The sequence below is a fragment of the Rosa rugosa genome, chromosome 2 (assembly GCF_958449725.1).
Source record: "Rosa rugosa chromosome 2, drRosRugo1.1, whole genome shotgun sequence".
Lineage (NCBI taxonomy): Eukaryota > Viridiplantae > Streptophyta > Magnoliopsida > Rosales > Rosaceae > Rosa > Rosa rugosa.
In genome coordinates, this window is record NC_084821.1 from 64,466,888 (window position 1) to 64,490,282 (window position 23,395).

General features: G+C 37.8%; 3 protein-coding genes and 1 pseudogene across 4 annotated transcripts; 2 read left to right on the forward strand and 2 right to left on the reverse strand.

The window, feature by feature from the left end:
• Positions 1 to 14,180: 14,180 nt before the first annotated feature.
• Positions 14,181 to 16,674, forward strand: LOC133729317 (pentatricopeptide repeat-containing protein At3g14730). 2 transcript variants are annotated; one of them, XM_062156820.1, is made up of 2 exons: positions 14,181 to 14,292; positions 14,746 to 16,674. In XM_062156820.1, the coding sequence occupies exon 2, from the start codon at positions 14,785 to 14,787 to the stop codon at positions 16,672 to 16,674; it is 1,890 nt and encodes a 629-aa protein (XP_062012804.1). In that variant the 5' UTR covers positions 14,181 to 14,292; positions 14,746 to 14,784. The 2 variants fall into 2 exon arrangements, with proteins under 2 accessions (XP_062012804.1, XP_062012805.1); XM_062156821.1 differs by lacking the exon at positions 14,181 to 14,292 and adding an exon at positions 14,299 to 14,630.
• A 563-nt stretch (positions 16,675 to 17,237) lies between these two features.
• LOC133729320 (UDP-N-acetylglucosamine transferase subunit ALG14) lies at positions 17,238 to 18,319 on the forward strand. The gene is made up of 3 exons (XM_062156823.1): positions 17,238 to 17,669; positions 17,760 to 17,819; positions 17,920 to 18,319. Exons 1-3 carry the CDS (start codon positions 17,238 to 17,240, stop codon positions 18,094 to 18,096), a joined length of 669 nt encoding a protein of 222 aa, XP_062012807.1. The 3' UTR covers positions 18,097 to 18,319.
• A 137-nt stretch (positions 18,320 to 18,456) lies between these two features.
• LOC133729319 (purine permease 21-like) lies at positions 18,457 to 19,733 on the reverse strand. The gene has a single exon (XM_062156822.1). The coding sequence runs from the start codon at positions 19,605 to 19,607 to the stop codon at positions 18,513 to 18,515; it is 1,095 nt and encodes a 364-aa protein (XP_062012806.1). The 5' UTR covers positions 19,608 to 19,733; the 3' UTR covers positions 18,457 to 18,512.
• Positions 19,734 to 20,040: 307 nt separating this feature from the next.
• LOC133729318 (probable purine permease 10) lies at positions 20,041 to 23,151 on the reverse strand (annotated as a pseudogene).
• Positions 23,152 to 23,395: the final 244 nt, after the last annotated feature.

Genomic DNA, 23,395 nt, shown 5'->3' on the forward strand with positions numbered 1-23,395 from the left:
ACTATTTTTGGGTAATTCCACTTTTTGTCATGCTAATCATCAACAATTTTTTATCAACATTTTGCATGTCTTCAATATTTTGTCATCATGAACATTTTATCAGCAATTTTGTCATCCAATAAAATTGATACATTTGTTCACTATGTTTGGCCAATGCCAGTTTCAATACCATTTGTTCACTATATTTGGCCAAACCCGAACAAAAAGATACTAGTTTATAGTATATAGCAAGTAAGGATCGTTCGATGCCAAGGACTAAAAGAGATGCAAGATTTTATGAAAAAAAATAAGAGAAGAGAAACGAAAACTAAGAGAGGGGAAAGTTTGGTTTCGGGAAACAAAAATTTTTAAAAGGAGAAAACGTTTTGATATCTCTTTTAAAATCAAAATGTTTTCTTCCCTTTAAAAATTTTTGTTTCCCAAAATCAAACTTTTAAGGTTATTAGTGGATGCCACCACCAGTTACATGTAAATCAATCAGATTATTAACCTTCAAATCTTTACTATGCCGTGAAGGAAAAAAAGATGAAACGCATACGAATGTACTTATTACTTTCCTCTAGTTACTTTATTCTATGTGAAACGCACGGAATTAAGAACATTCTAAAACATGCTATCATAAACAAGAAACGTAAGTTAATCAAGTCATGCATAGATGATTAAGAACATGTGAAAGTTTGATTGTTCATTGAACTAATCATATTATGGAAATGCTGGATCTAACTCTAAGAATTAGAGGCTGAACATAATAGCAACGTACCAGCTATTATAAAGTCCTCCAGACATGTGAGTCCGGGGTCTCTCTCTCCCAATCATCCATGCGAGCCATCACCACCCTCGCCACAAGAAATACACGTTCACCAGCTTGGACACCACCAAAAGTTGCTCTATTTACATCAAATGTAGATAGTGCAAACTCTAAACATCTTTGCGAATCACCTGCCGCTGTGGCAAGGATATCATTGTCAATGTCATACAACTTTTTCCATGCATCATTCACTACATAGGTAGTTTGCCGTTGGTCAGCTGTAACTTGCCTTTGATCACTAACCAAGTATATTGTGTTTGGACCAATAAATGCCATTACAGTTGTGCCTTTGAGATTCAAAAAAAACAAGTGATTGATCAGCAAAATTCGCAGCTGCAAATCATAGCAACAATTGTGGAGCTGTAACAAATCAATCACACACAATCTGCTAGAGCAATAAGGAAGCTAAACATTGATTCTCACACAACAAAAATACAAATTACAACCTTATAATACTATCAGAATCATAGCCCTTCTTTTAATGATTACAAGGACAAAGGCTATCAGCAATAATAGATTTATTTTAGTTTCCAATAGTTAAACAACACTCACTTTACAAGAAAGTTAAAGGTAACTGAAACTCCTAAATCATTTTATAACTTAAATGCCAACTATTGCAATAGTTATGGGAAAGCATCACTCACCCTCTCTCAATTGCAGGACTAAGATTATTCAACCGAGGTCCACTGTGTTCCAATCTCTTGCAAATCTTCGAGTGAAATTTTCCAGCTCCACTTTCATTTCCTAGAGCAAATTTCTCAATTGTTGATTCACTGCATTAACCAAAGAGTGAAAAACATAAGAATATGCTTTCATACTAAATTCATATGCAATGATATATACACAGTTCATGATCATACTTGCTGAATGCAATACATATGTGTCCATCATAAGCATTTTAATATGACTATACCAAGCTCTAAGTGCATTAACTCATAAACGAAATCACAAACTCTATTCATTCATAGCTTGGATATGAAAGACTATGAATTCATTGATCAGTCAAGTAATTGGTTGGCTTGAAGAAAGATGAGTGCACTACTACAAAAAAAATTAGATTTAAGGACGTTTGACGTCCTTAAAAACATTAGATGACACTTTAAAAAGCGTCATCTATCAAGGAGTCATAATAAGTCATCTTTTAGGACGTTCAAAAAACGTCCTTAAATATCTGTAAGGACGTTGAAAAGTGTCCTTGTTTCTATTCACAAACATCCTCTAATGTCTACAATGACACTAGAAAAACATCATTGAAACTCATAAAAACGTCATCTAATATTTATAAGGACACAAGAAAAAACGTCCTTGTATCTCATAAAAACATCATCTAAAGTCTATTAAGACGTAAAAAAAAACGTCCTTGTATCTTTTACATGACACAAAAAAAATAATTTAAATATATATAATTTGATATAATACTAACCAAATATATACATTATAACTAAAATACAATACAATGAGCACAAAGTTATTAAGCTATAAGTAATGATCCAATAAATAACTACTAACAATGATCTAACTATAACTTTACAAGTTCAACACACAACACTTTCATTAAGGATGTCGATGAATTTGTCTAGACTCTTGAACTGCAAAAGTCAAGAAAATAGTAGAGAATAGTAAGTGTTAATGAATATATGTCCCAAACAAAGCATTCATTCTCAAAATGCAAATTTCATTAAAGCAATACATCTCTAAGCACAATGCAAAAATCATATCCTAACTCATGCAGATGCAGTTATCTCTAATCAAGTACAAGACAAGTATGAATGAAACCAATCTGCAGGAACCATATTCATAATGACTAGTGTGCATGAATGAAACCAGTCTACAAGAACCATACTCCCATGATTCTATCTCCACAATTAAACAACATCATAACTTGCAAAGCACCACTATTAGTACTCCAACATCAAGTAACTGTGGTCCTCATATAGCCAAGTACCTCTCTTTGTATATTTGAGAGCAATCAGGAATGTTTATGTCCTTTCCAACTGTAAGCAACTTTAAAACTTGCAAACTTGCACGGGAATTATATTCCCTTGAATACATTAAAATATAGTTGACATTTGAGTAAGCTTTTACAAGAGGACATTTAATAACAAATGCCTGTTAAGAGGTTTCTTGTTCAAGACACCTAAAACGACTTTCTTGTAACATGTTAACTTACCATAGTAGCAAAACTTCCATTTTCTATTATAAAGCTCTAAGTAGAAAAGCTCCCATTATAAGGTCTAAAGACCAGAATCAGAATCACACCGAAGGATGATAAACTAAACTCATAATGAGTTCTCATAGGGAGACTCATAATGACTTCTCATAGGAACAACACAACCACACAAAGCAAATAATCAAGCATGTTGGCAATTTGATCAAGTATTGGGGCAAACTATACACTTTCACAAAGTGAAATATGTGCTGCAACTAAAATCAAAAACATAGAAAGGAATCAAAGAGGTAACATACAAGAAATAGAAGAATTCAGTTGGTGGTTTCTTGGGCATCCCGACATCAATTTTTGCACCTTTTTTTTCTTCTGCTTGGTTTTCGATCTTTTTACTGAAACAACCCACTTTTCCTCCTCCTCAGCTCTGATTAAGCTTGATAACCTCTTTAACGCCTCACTTCGTCTGACCCTCAAAACCATTCTCCTTAAAAAATTCAAGAGTTTTTATCAGAACGCTTTAAACACTATCAAGAGCAAAATAGACTCTAAAAACCCAACTTCTTATTCAACAATGTCTAAGACCCTCAACATCCAAAAAAACCTTGTGAAACTAAAAATGCAAATCTATCAAATCTCCAAATTTAAGATATTTGTCAGTCATTTGCTCTGGATCCTTCTCACTTTCACAAGGAACTTCAATAGCATGTCCTCCTTGTCATTATGAGAAACATTAATAAATACTCAATATTTTCATTAAGTACTACTAATGCAAGTTTTGACAGGAGTGGAAATGTAATCAGGTAAGGTACTAAAGGATTAAAATATGACTTAAAATATAGCAGATCCAGCAAAACTAAACCCATTCATATGGCCAAACATTTACAACATATTTCATTCAAATATCACACAATTATTGTTAAGTTGATTCAAAATGCAAGTTCATAATACAATTACAAGACAATATTTATTATTCACACAGACAGAAATGAGGAAACAAATATTGATTTGTTTGATTAAATCAATATTTGCAAAAGTTCAGATTCGCAGTTACTCAAACATACAAACACTTTCACAATAATGAACCACATCTAAGTAAAGATTGAGAATGAACTTACAGTTGGGGCTAGTGAGTTCAAGTATGGGTTCTCCACAAGCTAAAGAACAGACAAAGTAGCATTGTAAGACTCCACAACAGTATCTGATACCTTGGGAGATGGGAACACAGTGAAAGTCATCATCATCCGATCTGGGTACTCCTCCCTAATCTTGGAAATCAGAAGCATTCCCATTCCAGATCCAGTACCACCACCCAAAGAATGGCACACCTAGAACCTTGCAACAAACAACCAAACCCTTAAATCGTAGGTCTGTATTCACCAAATTCATATAATACAATTCGATTTACATGTAAACTAAGAAGAATTAGGGTTTGGTTAGACCGGATTCATAGTGTACTCGTCTATCTCATTTTTTCTCTTTAAAAGTTTCAGCTGTTTTGGCCCAACGTGATTAAATCGGTATCATGACAGTCGAAGTAAAAAGACGTCCTTATAAAAAAAATGAGGTGTCTAGGTATGTGTTTTGTGTAGTAGTGGCGAGGAAGAAGCTTGGGAATTTGTTGATGGGAGACGAGTTGCACAGAGAGGCCAAGGAAACAAGCAGGTTTTAAGAGAAAAAAAAAAAAAAAAAGACCGTGAGATTGAATTAGACGGCCAGGATTGAAACGTGAGGCAAAAAAGTATGCCCAGTCCAACTAGGTTTCCTACTTATAGCAGATCGATTACACTGACATAAGAAAAAGTAGTATATAATAAAATGAAACTCAAGGAAAACCTAAAATGCCCAATTTCAAAAGTCAGGCATGTCTCTCTGCGACGAAAACACAAGTCCGGAGTACCCCCCTGCTTTCCAATCGCCGGAGGATGACAGCCGATTGCCTATGGAAGACGGCCTCAACCCAGATGGTATTCATTTCGTTTTTGTTTTAGAGTTTCTGTCTGATCGTCTGAGTTTCGTTTGAATAAAATCTAGCTGGAATATTTTTGACATTGCATTTGATTTTGGTTACCATGAATCTTCACTATGTTTGATTTTTTCAAGGAAAAATAGTGTTGATTTAGGGGATAATCAATTTGGCCTTTGGATATAACTTCTCCGGCAAAGTCATTTTACTATTTTATGATGCATAGCTGATAGTCTGATACACTTGATATACTAAAACTAATTTTGAAAGGATCACAGCTCCTCATGTTTTGTCAAACTTTCATTTTTTCTGTTCATGTGGTTATTCAGTATAACCTTTTTTCTTTTTGCTTGCCTTTCCTTTTTATCTAACAATTATAACTAGTAACAGGTAGCAAGGTGAAAAGGCCACCTGCTGTGCGTCGTTGTTTCGAGGTTGTTCCCCATGAGCCTGGTAAGGCTTTGGTTTTTTCTATTCTTGCCTCTTCACGTTCACATTTTTAGTTATGTAAGTTGAAATGAGTGAAAATGTCGAAACTGGAAGGTACAAGAGTCCAATGGAATACAGCATGCTATTTGCTGCTAGTAGTACACCAAAAGAGAGATAGATCAATGCAAGAACTGATGAAGATGGCAGGTTCACATTGCTTTCTGTAATGACTTTTTTGGATGATGAGAGACAGTGGTAAGGAATTAGGATTGGAAACCCTATAAATTGCACCGGGGTTGCCATCCATATGCTTTTCCCTCCTTTGTTGTAGTACAGTCGTCCCAAGAGTATAGCTGCTGACTAGCCAAAGAGAACAAAGAGTGTGTAAATGGTGATACAGAGCGACCACTTAAAATTTATGGGTTGAGAAATTGCTGGTTCAGCTTCTTGAACTGGTATGAGAGACATATATGGATTACAAATAGGTGCAATTTTATCTATGATTAGTTTATCAATAAGATCATCATTTTAAACATAATACAAGGGGAAGATGTTTCAATGTTGATGATTGTACTTCTTTTAAGTCCCTTTTCAGGTTCCTCCAAATTTACTGGGACTTCACTGGTTGAAAGTTGCTAACTTAAAAGAAAAACACAAAAATTCCGTAGGTCTTTTCCTTTCTGATATAGAAAAACCATATAGAATAATCAGACCTACAAAACTTTTGTTCACATTTCTGGACTTACCTATGATGTGAAGTTGCAGATTTTGAGTCTTTCTGAAATGATAAAGCAGAGAGAGAGAGCTAGAGAGTCTTATGCAATGTGAAATGCCTGAAATTCTTGCTAGAGCCTTTTCCTACCACCTTGGTTGATGTGGTTTAAGCCACAAATGGCCTCCCAAGGATTTCTTTAATAAGTGATGAGTTTTAGGTTTTATGGAAGGGTTGTTTTCTATGTTTAGCTCTTAGCTAGAATGAGATATGATTGTTTAAAACATCGGTTGTATATAGCACTGCCCTTTATTGTGTCGTGTCCTAATTTTGATCTATGATATTTATGAAATGTGATGGCGGATTTGTTAAAGTTGAAGTTGAGATGACCTAGCTACGAACTCTTGCTTGATCTGTAGTTTTTTTTTTTTTTGTTAAGAGAAATTGTTGATGTATAATAGTTACCTTAGCAACCATTTGTTCAATGGTCTTTGTACTCTATGCATATAGTTATGATTTATGAATATGTTCAAATTTATATGAGAATTATATATTACATTTAAAATTCAGAAAAAAATTAAACCCGCAGCATAGCGCAGCCTCATTTGCTAGTCTAAATAAAACGGCAGCAACTGGTGTTTGGCTCCAATTTTGCTGCAGCTGGTCAACAGTCTCTTTTCTTGCGCGGGCGTGCCAGCACCGTTCGGGTGCGGTCGTCGGGGGTGTCCCTTGACCTGACTTCTTTCAAGCAATTGTGGACAAGGAGAGCACCAACCTCGTCGTGGGATTCTTTGTGCCTCTTGGCGAGGACTTTTGCTGAGCTTCTTGAAAATCACAATCGATACTCGATGTTGTAGATCGAGCAGAGCGAGAACCACTAGGAAGTGAGGAGAACTTGCTAAAGCGTGACTTTAACTTGGCTGGGTTGCTAGGGCGTTACCCTTGCTTGGCTGGTTCTGTAACCGTTGTGGTCGCGGCACTACCGTCGGCTCCCTAGGAGACTAGGACCGAAGCACGTTGACAGAGGGTTTGGTGGCACTGAAAGTCGGCTTCTGAGAAGACTAGGACTAGGAGTGTGATCACCGGTAAGAGAAAGAGAAAGAGAGGGAGAGGAGTTGCTCTTAGAGAGGTTTGCTCTAGAGAGAACTTAGATCATCTTAGAGATGTTGTTGTTGAATGTGAATGTGTTTGTTTAAAATGAGAAGAGAATGTGTTTATATAGGGAAGAAAAAGAAGAGTGAAATGATGAGTGGAAGAAAAATAATGAAAGTAGATCTAAGTTCACTTGTAAAATATGGAAAAGATAGAGAAAAGATGAAATGAAAGCAAAGCATGAAGGTGCAGCAACATGGAAGTGGTGATGATCTATTAAAGAGATTGTAGAAGAAAAATATATGAGAAAAATTCAGTCACCGTCCCCAAACTATGCTGCCAAGGTCAATTTGATACCCGAACTCTCAAAAGTATCAATGTGATACCCAAAGACCTATTTTGATATCAACGTGATACTTCCGTCCAAAATTCCTAACGGCTCTGTCTGTTTGCTGATGTGGTAAGGGTAAAATTGTCTTTCTCAACTAATTAATTATAATAAAAAAAAAATTTAAAAAGAAAAAACATTAAAAAAGAAAAAAAGAAAAAAATGAGATCGAGCTCTGTCTCTCTCTCTTCCTTTGCCAATCTGATCCTCTCTCCTTTCTATCACAATTGGTTATTTTTCTGGGAATGGATTTGTGGGTTTACAAAGAGCAGCCGAAATGGAGAATTTTTTTTTTAATCGAAAGCGTTTGTGGCTTATGAAGAACAGTCGGAGCAGCGGGGATCGTCGCCGGTGTCGGCGACAAGGAGGAGGCTCTGATGTCCTGCGCAACCAACTGGGAGACCGGTTCGCAACTCCATCTCCACTTCCGTTGTCGTCCCCACCAAGCTCAGCCACCTCTTCTCCTCCTTATCCTCCTCCACCACTCCCACCAGTAAGCCCCGCCATAGCTGCAGCTTCCCAACCCCAAACGGCGCCGTGACGCCGCGCCATCGGCTGCCGCAGCTCGACCTGGAGCTTCTCTCCCTCAAGAGCTCCGAGTCCTACACCTCCCTCAAGGACCTCCTCCCCTCCTCCTCAATCCATTTTCAAAGATTTGTACTATTTTTCTTTGTTAACATTGAAGAGAAGCAGCCTTGATGGTGGCGGTGGCCGTGCGTTCATCGACGGCTTGGGTAAAGATTAGATTTTTTTTTTTTTTGTGGTAAATTATGGGTGTGTGATATTGAGGATGGTTGATGTTATGGTTATTGGGTTTGTGATTGTGATTGGGTGTGTTCACATTGAAGAGAAGCAGAACGGCGAGCTTGTGGAGGGAGGACCAGCCGCTGGGAGGCTCGGAGAAGGCGGCAGAGATAAGATCGGAGACAAGGTAGAGAAGATCGTTCTCTGGAACATGGAGAGTGCTTGGAGCCTTGGACGCAAAAAGAAGAGCTTGATCGTTAAAAGTGGAGGAACAAATGCAAGAGGAAGGAAAAGAGAGACTAAAAATAACATAAAAGCATGACAGGAAGGTGATACACCAGACAAGGAAAAGAGGGAGAGTGTGCAAGCATGCGAAAAAGAAATTGTAAACAAAGAAAAAGGGAAGATGTGGCAGACAATGGGGAAGATGTGGGGAGAAGAAAAAGGAGGGAATAACTATAAAAAAAAAAACAAGAAAGATGATCAAATTGATAAAAAGAGATGATGAGTAGTTCGGCATTGACAAAAGTCAGAGACTTAAACAAAGCAAAAAGCAAGAGCAAGAGAGGAACATCATAGTCTGGACAATGAGAAGAGAGAGAGAGAGAGAGTTGGCAAGCATGGGAAGAAGATTGATGTTGGAGAGAAGATAGTTGTCTGATGCCGAGAGAAGCAGATTATAGAAAGTGAGTTTGGCATTTAATATCTCAAAGGATGAGGAAATGAGGAGGAGAAGAAGTTTTTAAAGAAGCACATGAACATGGGAGCTTGGTTGACCGGTTTGTTGGTTGGGCGCTGCCATTGCTTAGCAATTTCACCGTGATTAGATTGATCGAGCTATGGAATTGTATTGGCTTGTATTGTACTATTGATGATTAAAATCATTAAATTGGGGTGGGTGGCTGGTGGCTGATGACGATTTCAGGTAAGTAAGGAAATGTGGTGGCGGAGCTTGCGGCGGAAGTTGCGGCGGTTTGGCTAGAGGAAAATCCCAGAAGAAGAAGAAGAAGAGAAAGAACAAAAAGAAATGAAAAGAAGAAGAAGAAGAAGAGAAAGAAGAAAAAGAAATGAAAAGAAGAAGAAGAAGAAGAGAAAGAAGAAAAAGAAATGAAAAGGAAAAAAATGAATTAAAAAAGGGTAAATTGGTCATTTTACATTTTTTTGGGGCCCACGTACTTGCCACGTCAGCAAACAGACGGTCCCGTTAGGAATTTTTAACGGAAGTATCACGTTGATGTCAAAATACATGTTTGGGTATCACACTGATACTTTTGAGAGTTCGGGTATCAAATTGACCTTGGCAGCATAGTTTGGGGACGGTGACTGAATTTTTCTCAAAATATATCCAAGGAAAAAAGAGAAAAGCATCTAGCTTTCTTCATGTGGGTAGGAAACATGAACATGTGAATATTGAGCTGGTTTTAGGTCAGTTTCTGCCCCTTTATTCCTTCAATTATTTATCCAACAAGACTTCATTATATGCCTTCGACTTCTTCATATGAAATGTTCCACTATGAGTGTAAATCATCCTGACAAATTTTCAGATTTTTATTCCATGTGGTTGGGCCGAAAATGCTGCTGGACCTCTTACAGGTCCAGTTTTCCAGTTTTGCTTCTGTAGAAAATTGGGCTGATTGTTTGAAGGCCTTCCACTCAAAAAAATCTCTTGCACTCTTCATAAGAAATTATCCTTGGGCTGTCTAGAATGGATCTGGAAAGTTTCAGCACATTTCGATTTCATTTGGTTAGTCTGCCACCCCTCCTTCCTTGTCTAGCTCGGTTTTTCCTAGCCGAAGTAGGAAAATATGCTAAAGTTGACTTGTCATACTTCCATAGTAGGCTTTATTTAGCCTCTAAATATATATTTCGAGCTTGTCGACAATATATAGCTTGAGCCACTGACATTGGCTCAATTTCTCCAACACATGCCTTGTCAGGCCAAAATGTTCATTTTGGGTCCAAACAGGTCTATTTAGTATGTATGATGCATGAGGAGTAACTTTCTGTTGAGGGGAACATCAATCTCATTGCATTTGCAGAATATATATTTGTAGTTGAATCAGAGTTTCTTCCTTGCTTTTCTTATGACACAAGTTGTTAGTCACACAACATCGACACATCTGTTACTATCTCATGTCTTGTAGTTACAGCGCACTGATGTTTTTGGTTATGGCATTATATTACATTCGTATCTAACAATACCGATGAACAGGTGCTTTAGATCGTGTGTCACTCCGCAGTCGTATGACAAACACTGGCGGTTCTCCCGCTATGATTTTGAATTTGTTTTGCTTACCTTGAATTTGCTTGGACGAAGTGCTTTTTATTGGGTAAACTACAGAAAAATATCCCATGTTTTGGGGGTTGTTTCCACATAAGTTGTAACTACTCTAACGTTTTGGAAAACCTACAAAGTACAAACTATCCCTACCTTTAACTTGATTGCCTTGGGACATTTTTCTGTCAAAGTATATTAAAGGGTCCCACCACTTAAAATTCAGGCCGAATTGTTGTTTATTAGCATGTGCTTTGCAATCCTTCGTATTGTTGGAGAATCCATTCGTAGTAGGGATGGCAAAAATCCCCATCGGGTAGGGTACCCATAGGGTATTCGACCCTAACGGGGAGAAATTCGGGGGAAATCGGGTAACGGGGATGGGGATCCCCAGTATTCGAATTCTGAAATCAAGTACGGGGCAGGGATGGTATTTTTATCCCCATCCCCATACCCACCCAATAAGAATTATCTGAAATACATATATATATATATATATATATATATTTTATTTATTATATATATTTTTGATATTATTTATAAATAAATATTTATATAAACTTCATCTTTTTGTCAATATTTAAATTCTATTAATAAATACTAGACTCCAAACACACCCGATGGGTGTGAGTAATTATGTGGGAAGTTATTCCACATAATGTGGAGAAAATTGCTGCAAATATTTTATTTTTGATTTTTGATTTTTTTTTTGTTAAATTTCTTTTGTTTTTCTTTTATTTGTGAATTGACCATTTTGTCTTTCTCAAATATTTCAGTTCAAATGTTTTTTAATATTTAAGGGATATTTTGGTAAAATTTTTCTGTTTTGGCTGACAAACTCTATTCTCTTAATAATAGTATAGATGTTCAAAAAAGGAAGATTCTTTTAATAAAAGATCTTTATCAACATGTTAATTTTCCTTGATTGAAATAAGAAATTTATTTTATTTTGATGTTTGATTTTAACTTCATATTTTACAATCCATAATTATTTGTATAAATTTTTATATAATAAATTAGTAATATTGTTAACGGGGATTTGGGCGGGTACGGGGACCTAATCCCCAATGGATACGGGGACGGGGAATCCTCAGTATCTTATTACGGGGATTGGGGGGGTAGGGAGATGGAGAATGAAGTCGGGTATGGGGATGGTAATTTAATCCCCTTACCCTACCCTCCCCATTGCCATCCCTAATTTGTAGTCTCTGTTGTGTGCTGATGTGGCTTATGTGGACCCCCTTAATTTTGGGGACGTGGGTTCTGGAGTGAAAACAAAAACTCTAGTTTGTTTTTGGTAACGTGTAAATCCTATTTTGCAAAAATTCAAAAGATTTTGATCAGGGCACTTTCAGCTAACATGCACAAGCCTTGACAAACTACCGCATCTGATGCCTAGTTGAAAACAAACTACTGCATATGATGCATTGAAAGTCTATAAAGAGCAAGTCCCTGTTGATGGGATGAAATTGCAATGTGCTGTCTGATCCTTATGAGAAAACAACGATACATCTTTTGGGTTTTGACACACATATGTATACCCATGATTTTGGTTTTGTTTTTAGTTACCTGGAGTTATTGTGCATTGCAGTTATTACCAGTCTGCAATTTCTTTCAGCTAACATGCACAATCAATAAATTTCTCATATGAAAAAGTCTCGACAAATCACTGCGCCACTAACTCCGGTATGCGGTGCAGATAATAGAAATGTGCTTCTATCATCTGCTGATGCATAGTTGACAGTTAATATAAGAGTAACTCTCTGTTGATGGGATCATTGATTTCATTGCATCTGCTGTCTTGTATTTGTAGTTTAATCAGAAATTCATGCTTAGCTTTTCCTATGACACAACATTGGTACATCTGTACGTTACTATCTAGTGTCTTGTAGTTACAGTCATGTATTTAACAATACTCGTGGACTGGCTGGTGCTCTCTTTGTAGGACCAAAGGACACTCGCAGTATGACACCCATCGTTCAGACTCTACGCCCAATCCGCCCTCCTGGTATGATTTTTGTTTCTGGTTACCTAGAATTTGCTTGGCATGCGTGTTATGAAGAGAAAGGTTGCTCCCCCCCCCCCCCCCCCCCCCCTTCTTTTTCCTTAGAGTAAACTTCATAAAACAACCCTATGTTATTGGGGGTTGGCAGTGGCGGAACTTGGAGCCCAATCTTGGAGGGGCCAAAAATTAATAGTTTAGTAAATTGGGGCAATGGGGGGGCCATATATATACAAAATTGTTGACTTTATTGGTGTTATACACGGCTGGTTAAGGAAATTTGAAAACATTGGGGGGGCCATGGCCCTCACCCGCCCCTATAAGGATCCGCCACTGGGGGTTGGGGCACATAACTACCTTACGTGCAATGTTTCCAAAAACCTACAAACTATCCCTACCGTTAGCTTATCAGGCCTATATGGATTTCCAACGTGCTCAAGGTGAACGGAGTTAAGCAAGTATTAAGAAGTTGCTCACCATTTTTAAAAAAATCACGGTGAATTGCAGTTTATTACCTGACAGTCTTACACCTCTCATTATTATCATGTGTTTGAGTGAACATAATATAATCTAAAAGTGTCTTTAAGATGTTCGAAAAATTAGTGGTTTCAGCTCACATGTATAATAAATTATTCATGTCCACGTACTATTCATTTTTGTTGCTCTTGTGACATAGATAATTTGGTATTATTCAATGTTCAATGTGCGCGCTCGATCTCACAATACTTATATATTTTGGGTTTGTCATATGCATGGATCATTGTTTTTGCTATTATTGTTTTTTAACGGATTTGCAAACTTGCAGAAGATACATGTTTGATTTGTTCTTTGGATGAACATACTTCATCTGAATGCTCGTACAACGCTGAAGTCCCAAAGAACGCAATTGTTGGCAAGGGCTGTGACGTATTTTGTAAGATTTGTGATTATTTGTTTTTCGAGCGCTGTTGTAACCAAGATTCAGGGCGTGCGAAGCTCAAGTATTGTAATCTATGTTCTTTTTTATCGATCCTAATATCTAATCTGACTTTTGGGTGAAATCCTTTGGTTTGTTTATTTTTTATCGATCCTAATATCCCAAACAATAGAAAAGAAAGTAGGTGGCCACAATATTTTATGGACCTTTTTCACTGAAACAATGGAAACACAAAGTAAAGTAGGGGCGGCCACAATATAATAAAAAGAATAAACTTTTTTCACTGAATCTCTTCTGGTTTGTTTCAAAACACAATATATAGAGAGAGGGAGAGTGTAATCAGTGCCTGAGAGAGAGAGAGAGAGAGAGAGGCAAGAGACTAAGCTCGAAGCTTTAAGATTTAAACCTCTAAATCTCTAATAATCCTGTCATAAAAAAAAAAAAAAAACCTCTAATAATCCAACATTTCATCTCTTGAGAACAACTTATTTATATTTCTTCTTCTTCTTTTTCATTAGCATTAGCTAATCAAACCTCGCTGGTGACCATTTGGCATTAATACACGGGAGGACCACATGTCACGTCCCGCCAATAAGCTGTGGCCTGTGGGTATGAAAAAAAATAAAAAGAAGAATCGAATCTTGACCGCGAGATTGAAATAGACGGCCAGGATTGAAACATGAGTTCTTACTGAAACGACGTCGTGCGCTCCTCCTCGCGAATCACTTCTCCCTTGTAAAATTCCTGAGTCGCCAAAATCTGAAGCAACAGTGAGAGAGGGATAACAGCATCTCAGGTATTTTGGGTTGCTCTACAATTTCTTCTTCTCTATTGTTTTCTTCATAAAGATACTTCCTTTATCTTTTGGGTTGCCTATTCTGCAAGTTTTTGCAGATGGGTTTTTGATTTCTGTATGAACGAGCTCAGAAATTTGATGATTTCAGGAATTTTTGTTTTTTGTGGAATTCACTTTTCTCATTTTTGGTTAAGCAAAATTTGGTTTCTGGGTTTTCAAACGGACCCTTTTTTTGTTGACTTAATTGACTCATTGATTTGTTATAGATCTTACACTGGGTTTTTTTTTTTGTTCGATTTGGGAAGAATTGCTGAATTGAATGGATTGATTGTAAGAAGGTAGAGGAAATTAGACTTATTTATGTTGCTATTTTGCTTAATTGTTGAAAATTTTCGATCTTTTTAGTGAGAAAACGTGTAGATTATGATTGGCGATTTGTTACTTCTGTACTAGGTGGTCAGACACAAACACACTCGAATCAGACTCCGTTAGATGAATAGAACCACCAACTTCCTCAAGAAACCTTCCTTCTCTTTGTGTTTCAGCTACCCTTTTTCACATTCCGCTACCCAACCTGTTCACTCTGTGTATGACCTCAGCACCTGCATAGCCTCATTGCAAGCATGTGCTCGCTACAAGAGCCTCAGAAGAGGCAAGCAAATCCATGCCTGTATGCTCACGAATGGCTTCCTTTGCTCCCCTCAATCCATAACCAGCCTCATCAACATGTACTCCAAGTGCAACCAAATGGGTGACGCCGTCTCAACGTTTTACTATAAGTTCCATGATCACAATGTGTTTGCTTACAATGCAGTCATTGCTGGGTTCACTGCAAATGGGTTGGCTAGAAATGGATTTGAATTCTATAAAAGAATGCGGTTGGCAGGTGTTGTGCCAGACAAGTTTACGTTTCCATGTGCTATCAGAGCTTGTTGTGGGGTAGTGGAGGTTTTGAAGGTTCATGCCTTGGTGGTTAAACTTGGGTTGGAATTAGATGTATATGTTGGTAGTGCTTTGGTGAATACATATTTGAAATTTGTGTTAGTGGAGGAGGCACAGAAAGTGTTTGAGGAGTTGCCTTCTAGAGATGTTGTGCTTTGGAATGCAATGGTTAATGGGTTTGCACAGATTGGACGTTTTGATGAGGCTTTGGTTGTCTTTAGGATAATGGGTGAGGAAGGGGTTGTGCCTAGTAGATTTACGGTAACTGGGGTCTTGTCAATCTTCGCCATGACGGGAGATTTTGACAATGGGAGAGCAGTGCATGGGTTTGCATTGAAATTGGGGTATGATTCACATTTTGAGGTTTCAAATGCATTGATCGACATGTATGGAAAATGCAAGTTTACAGAAGATGCATTAGATATTTTTGAGATGATGATTGACAAGGATATATATTCTTGGAACTCAATTATAGCAGTGCATGAACAGTGTGGTTATCATGATGAAACTCTCAAGCTTTTGTATAGAATGCTAGGTGCTGGGGTTCTACCTGATCTGGTGACCATCACGATAGTTGTTCCGGCCTGCTCTCATCTAGCAGCGTTGATGTATGGTAGAGAAATCCATGGGTATATGATTAAAAATGAGATTGGGAAGGATGTGAATAAGGAAGATGTTAATGATGTGCAAATGACCAATGCGATCATGGACATGTACACAAAATGTGGGAGCATGAGAAATGCTTATATGGTTTTTGATAAGATGAAAAATAAGGACGTAGCGTCATGGAACATCATGATCATGGGTTATGGCATGCACGGCAATGCTAATGAGGCATTAGATATGTTTTCTCGCATGTGTGAGGCACAGATTGAGGTTGATGAGGTCACATTTGTTGGGGTTTTGTCTACGTGCAGCCATGCAGGGTTAGTGAGTGAAGGGCGTGAATTATTGAGACAAATGAAGTCAAAATATGGTGTAATTCCAACCATTGAGCATTATACCTGTGTGGTTGACATGCTTGGTCGAGCTGGACATGTGGAGGAGGCATTTGAATTGGTGCAAAACATGCCTATTCAGGCCAATCCTGTGGTGTGGAGGGCATTGTTAGCAGCATGTCGACTCCATAGAAATTCGGATATTGCAAAAGTTGCTGCACAGAAGCTAATGGAACTTGACCCAGGGCACTCTGGTAATTATGTGTTAACGTCCAATATTTTTGTAGATATTGGTCAATATGAAGAGGTATCAGAAGTTAGACATACAATGAGGCAACATAATATCAAGAAGGCACCAGGCTGTAGCTGGACTGAGTTGAAGGATGGTGTGCATGCTTTTATCAATGGTGATAGGGCCCATCCTAAAGCCAACTTTATTTATGCTGAATTGGACTCCTTGACAGCTCGACTTCGTGAGCATGGATATGTACCCCAGCTCTAGAACTTGGTTTCTATTGAACAAAGCACGGTAGTTCTCAATAGAAAATTTTTCCATCAAGACAATTGACTGACATAGGCACTACCTAGGAAAATAAAAATCACTTTCCTTGCATTGAAATGAGAAGGCTGATACTAGAGTTGGTATCTTTCAATTCTTTAGTGTTAGTTAAAGTAGGGTATGATCGGAATCGTATTTGTTTTTGGTGTTGTATTGTAGGTAGATTTCGCATACTGATTTTTCTTTCTTTGTTATTTAGCAAAGTACTTTTCTTACCTTTAGATATATAATTGAGTGATTTTTTTATTTTTTCTTTCTAGTTTATTCCTTGCATCTATTATGTTTATGGGGTATACTGGTTTATATTTGTTGCTTAATCATGAAGGGTTTGCATTTTTTTTTTTTGGCATGATTTTGTATTTTACATTAGGTAATGGTTAAAGTCTTAAAGATTTCCTTGATCTATCTTCATTTACTGATTGATTGCTTGGCCCCCTGTTTTCTATTGGAAATTTCTGGCTCCAAACTCTGCCTGCTTCAGTTCCCTCTCCCCTTGATTTCCAAACATGGCCTGCAATGTCACAATTACTGTGGTAATCATAAGTGTGATGTTGATCTTGATTCGTCTGCTCTATGTTTTTTACCAATCCGGCAAACCCCTCAAAACCAGAGGCTCTGCAGGCTTAGCATCACCCCTTAGTACATTCATTATATTAGGCTCAGGGGGTCACACTGCAGAGATGCTCAACCTGTTATCCGTGCTGCAAAAGGACAGATTTTCCCCCAGGTTCTACATTGCCGCTGCTACTGACAATATGAGTCTCCAGAAAGCTCGGTTGCTAGAAGAGACTGAGGACAAAATGGAGACTTCACGCTCACAGTTCATGCAGATCTATCGAAGTAGGGAAGTGGGGCAATCGTATATAACCTCTGTGTTGACTACTTTGATAGCTATGGTTCATGCACTTTGGCTAATGCTAAGAATCAGACCTCAAGTGGTAATGTTCTTTTTTTCTCTACTCATTTATATTTCTTTGCATTTGAACATTGTCCTAAATCAACTGTTTTATTATCAATTGGAATTGCAGATTCTATGCAACGGGCCTGGGACTTGTGTTCCACTTTGTGTAATTGCATTCTTATTTAAGGTTTGTGTGCATCTTTTAGATTCTCTTTTTCTTTCTCTGGGCAGTTGTTCTTTGCATGTGATCAAATTCAGAGTTTTGATTCTTGGTTGCTATCATGCAGGTTGTGGGGATTAGATGGTCATCTGTGTTTTATGTTGAGAGTATAGCAAGAGTACAGAGGCTTTCCCTAAGTGGCTTGCTTCTTTACAAGTTACGCATAGCTGATCAGTTCTTTGTCCAATGGCCACAGCTACAGAAGAAATATCCCCGAGCTCACTATGTTGGCTGTCTCATGTAGTCACTTTGGTAGTTTCTAACCTCCAATATAGTCTTACATCCCTCAAGTTTTTACCTACTTTAAGTTATTCTACTTCAAATGTAGTTCACAACTCCTAAACTTCTTACTGACGAAAATTGTGTTATACCACCCACGAGGATTGGGTCAGAACTATTCAACTGCTGTAAAGTTCTTTGTGCAATACTGATACATTTTTCAAAGTGATGCCATTTTGATTTGTTAACACTAGGCACTGGTGACATTCAATTGTAACGGATTAATTTCAGTGAAAATTCCCAGACCATTCAAATTGTATAAGGTAGGAGAAGAGAAACGCTGAAATTATAATTTTATATACTTCTTTGAATTTGATGAACACTATTTGGAGTTAAACTTCACAGAAAGCTGGTTGTTCTCCCTTTTCTCTATTCATTCACTCAGCAGTTGGTCTCTTTCAGTAAAGGAATCATTGAAATTTCTGTTACAGGTTTAGTTTCAGGGTTGGAGTTCGAATTGTCGAGATAATGCTGATAGAGATATGAAGCAAATCCCCAGATTGCCAACACTGTTGCAATAACCTTTATTCCATCCATACTATCATTGAAGAATATTACTGCGAGAACTGGAACAAATGGCAAGCCCGAAACACATATAACATTCGAGAATAAGGAAGAAACCTCAAAAATCAGTCCTATTGCACCAATATTGAAAGCTTGCCATGCTGCAGCTGTGCAAACCAAAGTCACCAAGTAGAATAGCCTCCCCAGCTCAAACTCCTCAATCTCTCTCTTTAAACCCTTCATCTCTTTGCTGACGAAAAGTCCAACTAGGGTAGCACAGGTTGCAACTATAGATTCAAAGATTATCATTTCTAACACAGCACTAAATGCATTTGATTTTAGAACTTTCTGGAAAGCTACCTGCGTAAGGGAAAACATCAAACCATAGCCAGCAGATGCGCCAATGGTGCACGTGATTCCGACTATGTACTTCTCTTTAGAAACTCCAGCGACATTCATGGAGTTGGCATGAAACACAAGTAACATGGAGGAGATGGTGAGAAGGACTAGGGAATTGACAATGTAAGGTGTGAACTTTTGTGAATTGAGGAAGAAGGAGAAGAAAGCATTGAAGACCAACTGAGATGCACAAATGAGTGAAAATGTCGAAACTGGAAGGTACAAGAGTCCAATGGAATACAGCATGCTATCTGATGCTAGTAGCACACCAAAAGAGAGATAGATCAATGCAAGAACTGATGAAGATGGAAGGTTCACATTGCTTTCTGTAGTGATTTTTTTGGATGATGAGAGACATTGGTAAGGAATTAGGATTGGAAACCCTACAAATTGCACTAGGGTTGCCATCCATATGCTTTTTCCACCTTTGTTGTAGTACAGTCGTCCCAAGAGTATAGCTGCTGACTGGCCAAAGAGAACAAAGAGTGTGTAGACGCCGATACGGAGCCACCACTTAAAATTTCTGGGCCGAGAAATTGCTGGTTCAGCTTCTTGAACTGGTATGAGAGACATATTTGGATTACAAATAGGTGCAGCTTTATCTAAGATTAGTTTATATATAAGATCGTCATTTTAAACATAATACAAGGGGAAGATGATTCAATGTTGATGATTGTACTTCTTTTTTAAGTCCCTTTTCAGGTTCCTCCAAATTCTAGAACTCTACTGGTAGAAAGTTGCTAACTTAAAAGAAAAACACAACCATAGGTCTTTTCCTTTCTGATATAGAAAAACCATATAGAATAATCAGACCTACAAAAGGTTTGTTCATATTTCTGAACTTACCTATGATGTGGAGTTCCAGATCTTGAGCCTTCCCCATGTCGGAGGTGAAGGATGAAGAATCTTGAAATGATAAAGCAGAGAGAGAGAGAGAGAGTCTTATGCAATATGAAATGCCTGAAATTCTTGCAGGTGATTATGAATGTCCATTTTGATTGCTTTGAGGCCTTGCATCATTTTAAACAATTACTGGAAAACATATGGGCATCACAATCAACCAGTTCCTGTCTACAAAGGTAATTTAAACATGTTTGATGCCCCTATAAAGAACATTTAAGTAGAAAACAATGGACTTTTATCAGGACAGGGGCATGTATTAGTCATAAGGACTAGCTAGCATGTAAATAATGACCTCATAAATGTAAGTCATAAGCTCTTCTTTTACATAAGATTAGAATAAAATTCATAAATCGAAGGCTGATTGTTCAAACATTAATGTTTTCCACAGGGACAGCTTTAGAAACTTCATCATTGGCATCTTTCTTCTCACTCTTGGACTTACGATCATCGAGGTAGTGCTGATAAACATATGAAATAAAACCCCACATAGCCAAAACCAGGGACATTTCCTTTAGCCCATCCATTTTTTCATGGAAGAAGATCACAGCTAGAACTGGAACAATAGGCAAACCCACAGCACTTATAGAATTCGAGAAGAGGGATGACGCCTCAAATACCAACCCACTATTCCAATATTAAAGAACTGCCAATTAATAGCTGTCCATGTTACATTCATAATATAGGAGACCTTCCCTAACTGAAATCCTCCATCTCATGCTTTAGACCCTTCCAGTCTCCACTAGCAAAAAGTCCCACCAAGATAATAGTGGTTGCAATGACTGATGTATACACTGTCATATCCATGATCACTCTAAATGTTTCTTTTCTTATAACCTTTATGAAGACTAGCTGCGTTAGAGAAAGTGTCAATGCATATCCAGCCGATGCCCCAACAGTGCAGACAAAGCCTATTATGTACTTTGACCTGGAAACTTTACTCGAGTCTGCAGAGTGGTCTGCTTGAAGCACTAGGAGGCTGGATGAGATGGTCAGTATAAAAAGAGAGTTGACAATTAAAAAAGTTAACTTCTGCTAGTTGAGGAAGAAGGAGAAAAGTGCATTGAAGGTGAGTTGGGATGCAGAAATGAGGGAGAAAGTAGATACAGGAAGGTAAGATAGTCCTACTGAATACAAGTAGTAGTCTGCTGCTATAAGGGAACCAAGAGAGGCATAAATTGATGCAAGGACTAATATAGATGGTGGCTTTGACTCGATTGCTATAGTACTGTTTGTGGTTGGACAGTTTTTGTTCAATGCTGGAATGCAATAATAGGGAAGGAAGATAGGAAAGCCACAAAGTTGTACTAGTGTAGCAAGCCAGTTGCTTTTACCACCTTTGTCATAGTACTGTCTTCCCAATAGTGTTGCAATTGCCTGGCCAGCGAGGACAAAGACTGTATAAATCGACATTCTAAGCCACCAGTTAAAACCTCTGCACCAAGGCAGCTGGTTAGGAATATATGGTAGGGAGTTTGCTTCATTTGCTTCTGCTTGAACTGAAAATACAAACACATATCCAAGGATCAGTAGTGGAACTCATGATATGATTATATTTGGGAAGAAAAGATATCAATAGCGCTTTGTTTGTAACTGAAGTATCTGATCAAAGCCAAAATGGGAAAATTTTAGACCAAAAAACAAGAAAGTATATGTAAGGAGGCAATTACTGATATTTTACCTCCAATGGTTTTCTTACTATACTAGTCATACATCACACTCTTCTTGTATGGCTTCAAAAAGTTTTTGACTTTAATAATAGTAACAATAAATCTGGGAGCTTATCAAAAAAAAAAAAAAAAATCTGGGAACTTTTACACTTCTCCATCCACCCCTAAATTTAAAGACTATCATATGCAGGATCAAAAGATCGATCAGAAAAAGCAGCAGTTTCCATAGCTTGTAATAGTAGTTGTGAACTTATGATTGGCTTTTAGTCTTGTACATATCAGTTGCTAAAATAGATTCCAGACTTACTGCATGCAGTGAAAACTAAAAGGCCAGTAAGTAAATGAACTAGCTAGTTGACATACCCTTGATGCTCAGCTGCCGTTCTTGAGCTTCTACTGCTTCCATGTTGAAAGGTGAAGAACAATATATCTCTCAAACAGAGAGAAAGAGAGAGAGCCTTATGTCAATTACACATGGAATTTTGGCATGTACATGTGGGAGGTCGTATGATCTAGCACAGAATGGAAGAAACAAGTCAGAGAATAATGGATATACACACTAGCTAAGAATAATGGATCTAGCTCGAAAACCTTTGATGATCTTTTTAGTGAGAAAACGTGTAGATTATGATTGGCGATTTGTTACTTCTGTACTAGGTGGTCAGACACAAATATTCTCGAACCAGACTCTGTTAAATGAATAGAACCACCAACTTCCTCAAGAAACCTTCCTTCGATCTCTTTGTGTTTTCAGCTACCCTTTTTCACATTCGGCTACCCAACCTGTTGAGTCTGTGTATGACCTCAGCACCTGCATAGCCACATTGCATGCATGTGCTCGCTACAAGATCCTCAGAAAAGGCAATCAAATCCATTCCTAGATGCTCACAAATAGCTTCCTTTCCTCCCCTCTATAGATAACCAGCCTTATCAACATGTACTTCAAGTGCAACCAAATGAGTGATGTTGCCTCTACCTTCAACTATAAGTTCCATGATCACAATGTGTTTGCTTACAATGCAGTCATTGCTTGGGTCACTGCAAAATGGGCTGGCTAGAAATGGATTTGAATTCTATAAAAGAATGCGCTTGACAGGTGTTGTGCCAGATAAGTTTACGTTTCCATGTGTGATCAGAGCTTATTGTGGGGTACTGGAGGTTATTAGATATTTAGATTCCTTCCTTGTTGGGTATGATTCACATTTTGAGGTTTCAAATGCATTGATCGACATGTATGGAAAATGCAAGTTTACAGAAGATGCATTAATTGGATATTTTTGAGATGATGATTGAGAAAGATTTATTTTCTTGGAACTCAATTATAGAGTGCATGAACAGTGTGGTTTTCATGATGAAACTCTCAAGCTTTTCTATAGAATGTTAGGTGATGGGATTCTACCTGATCTGGTGACTATCACGATAGTTGTTCCAGCATGATCTCATCTTGATCTAGGCGTTGATGCATGGTAGAGAAATTCATGGATATATGATTAAAAGTGAGATTGGGAAGGATGTGAATAAGGAAGATGTTAATGATGTGTTAATGACTCATGGACATACTTGTGGGGGATCCGGTTTAAAGTGAGATTGTTGTAAAGTTACGTGGAATTCGTGTAATTTCCATCATTTATATAATTTAGGGGCCGTGACCACTTATCCAATTTTTGGCCAAAAATTGCCCACTTACTCCACCAAGAGTTTTTTAACCCCATTTACCAAATCTAACAGTGTTTGACAGTATTGTCCTCATTTTAATTAACAAATTACACTCATACCTCTCTCTCCTCCCCC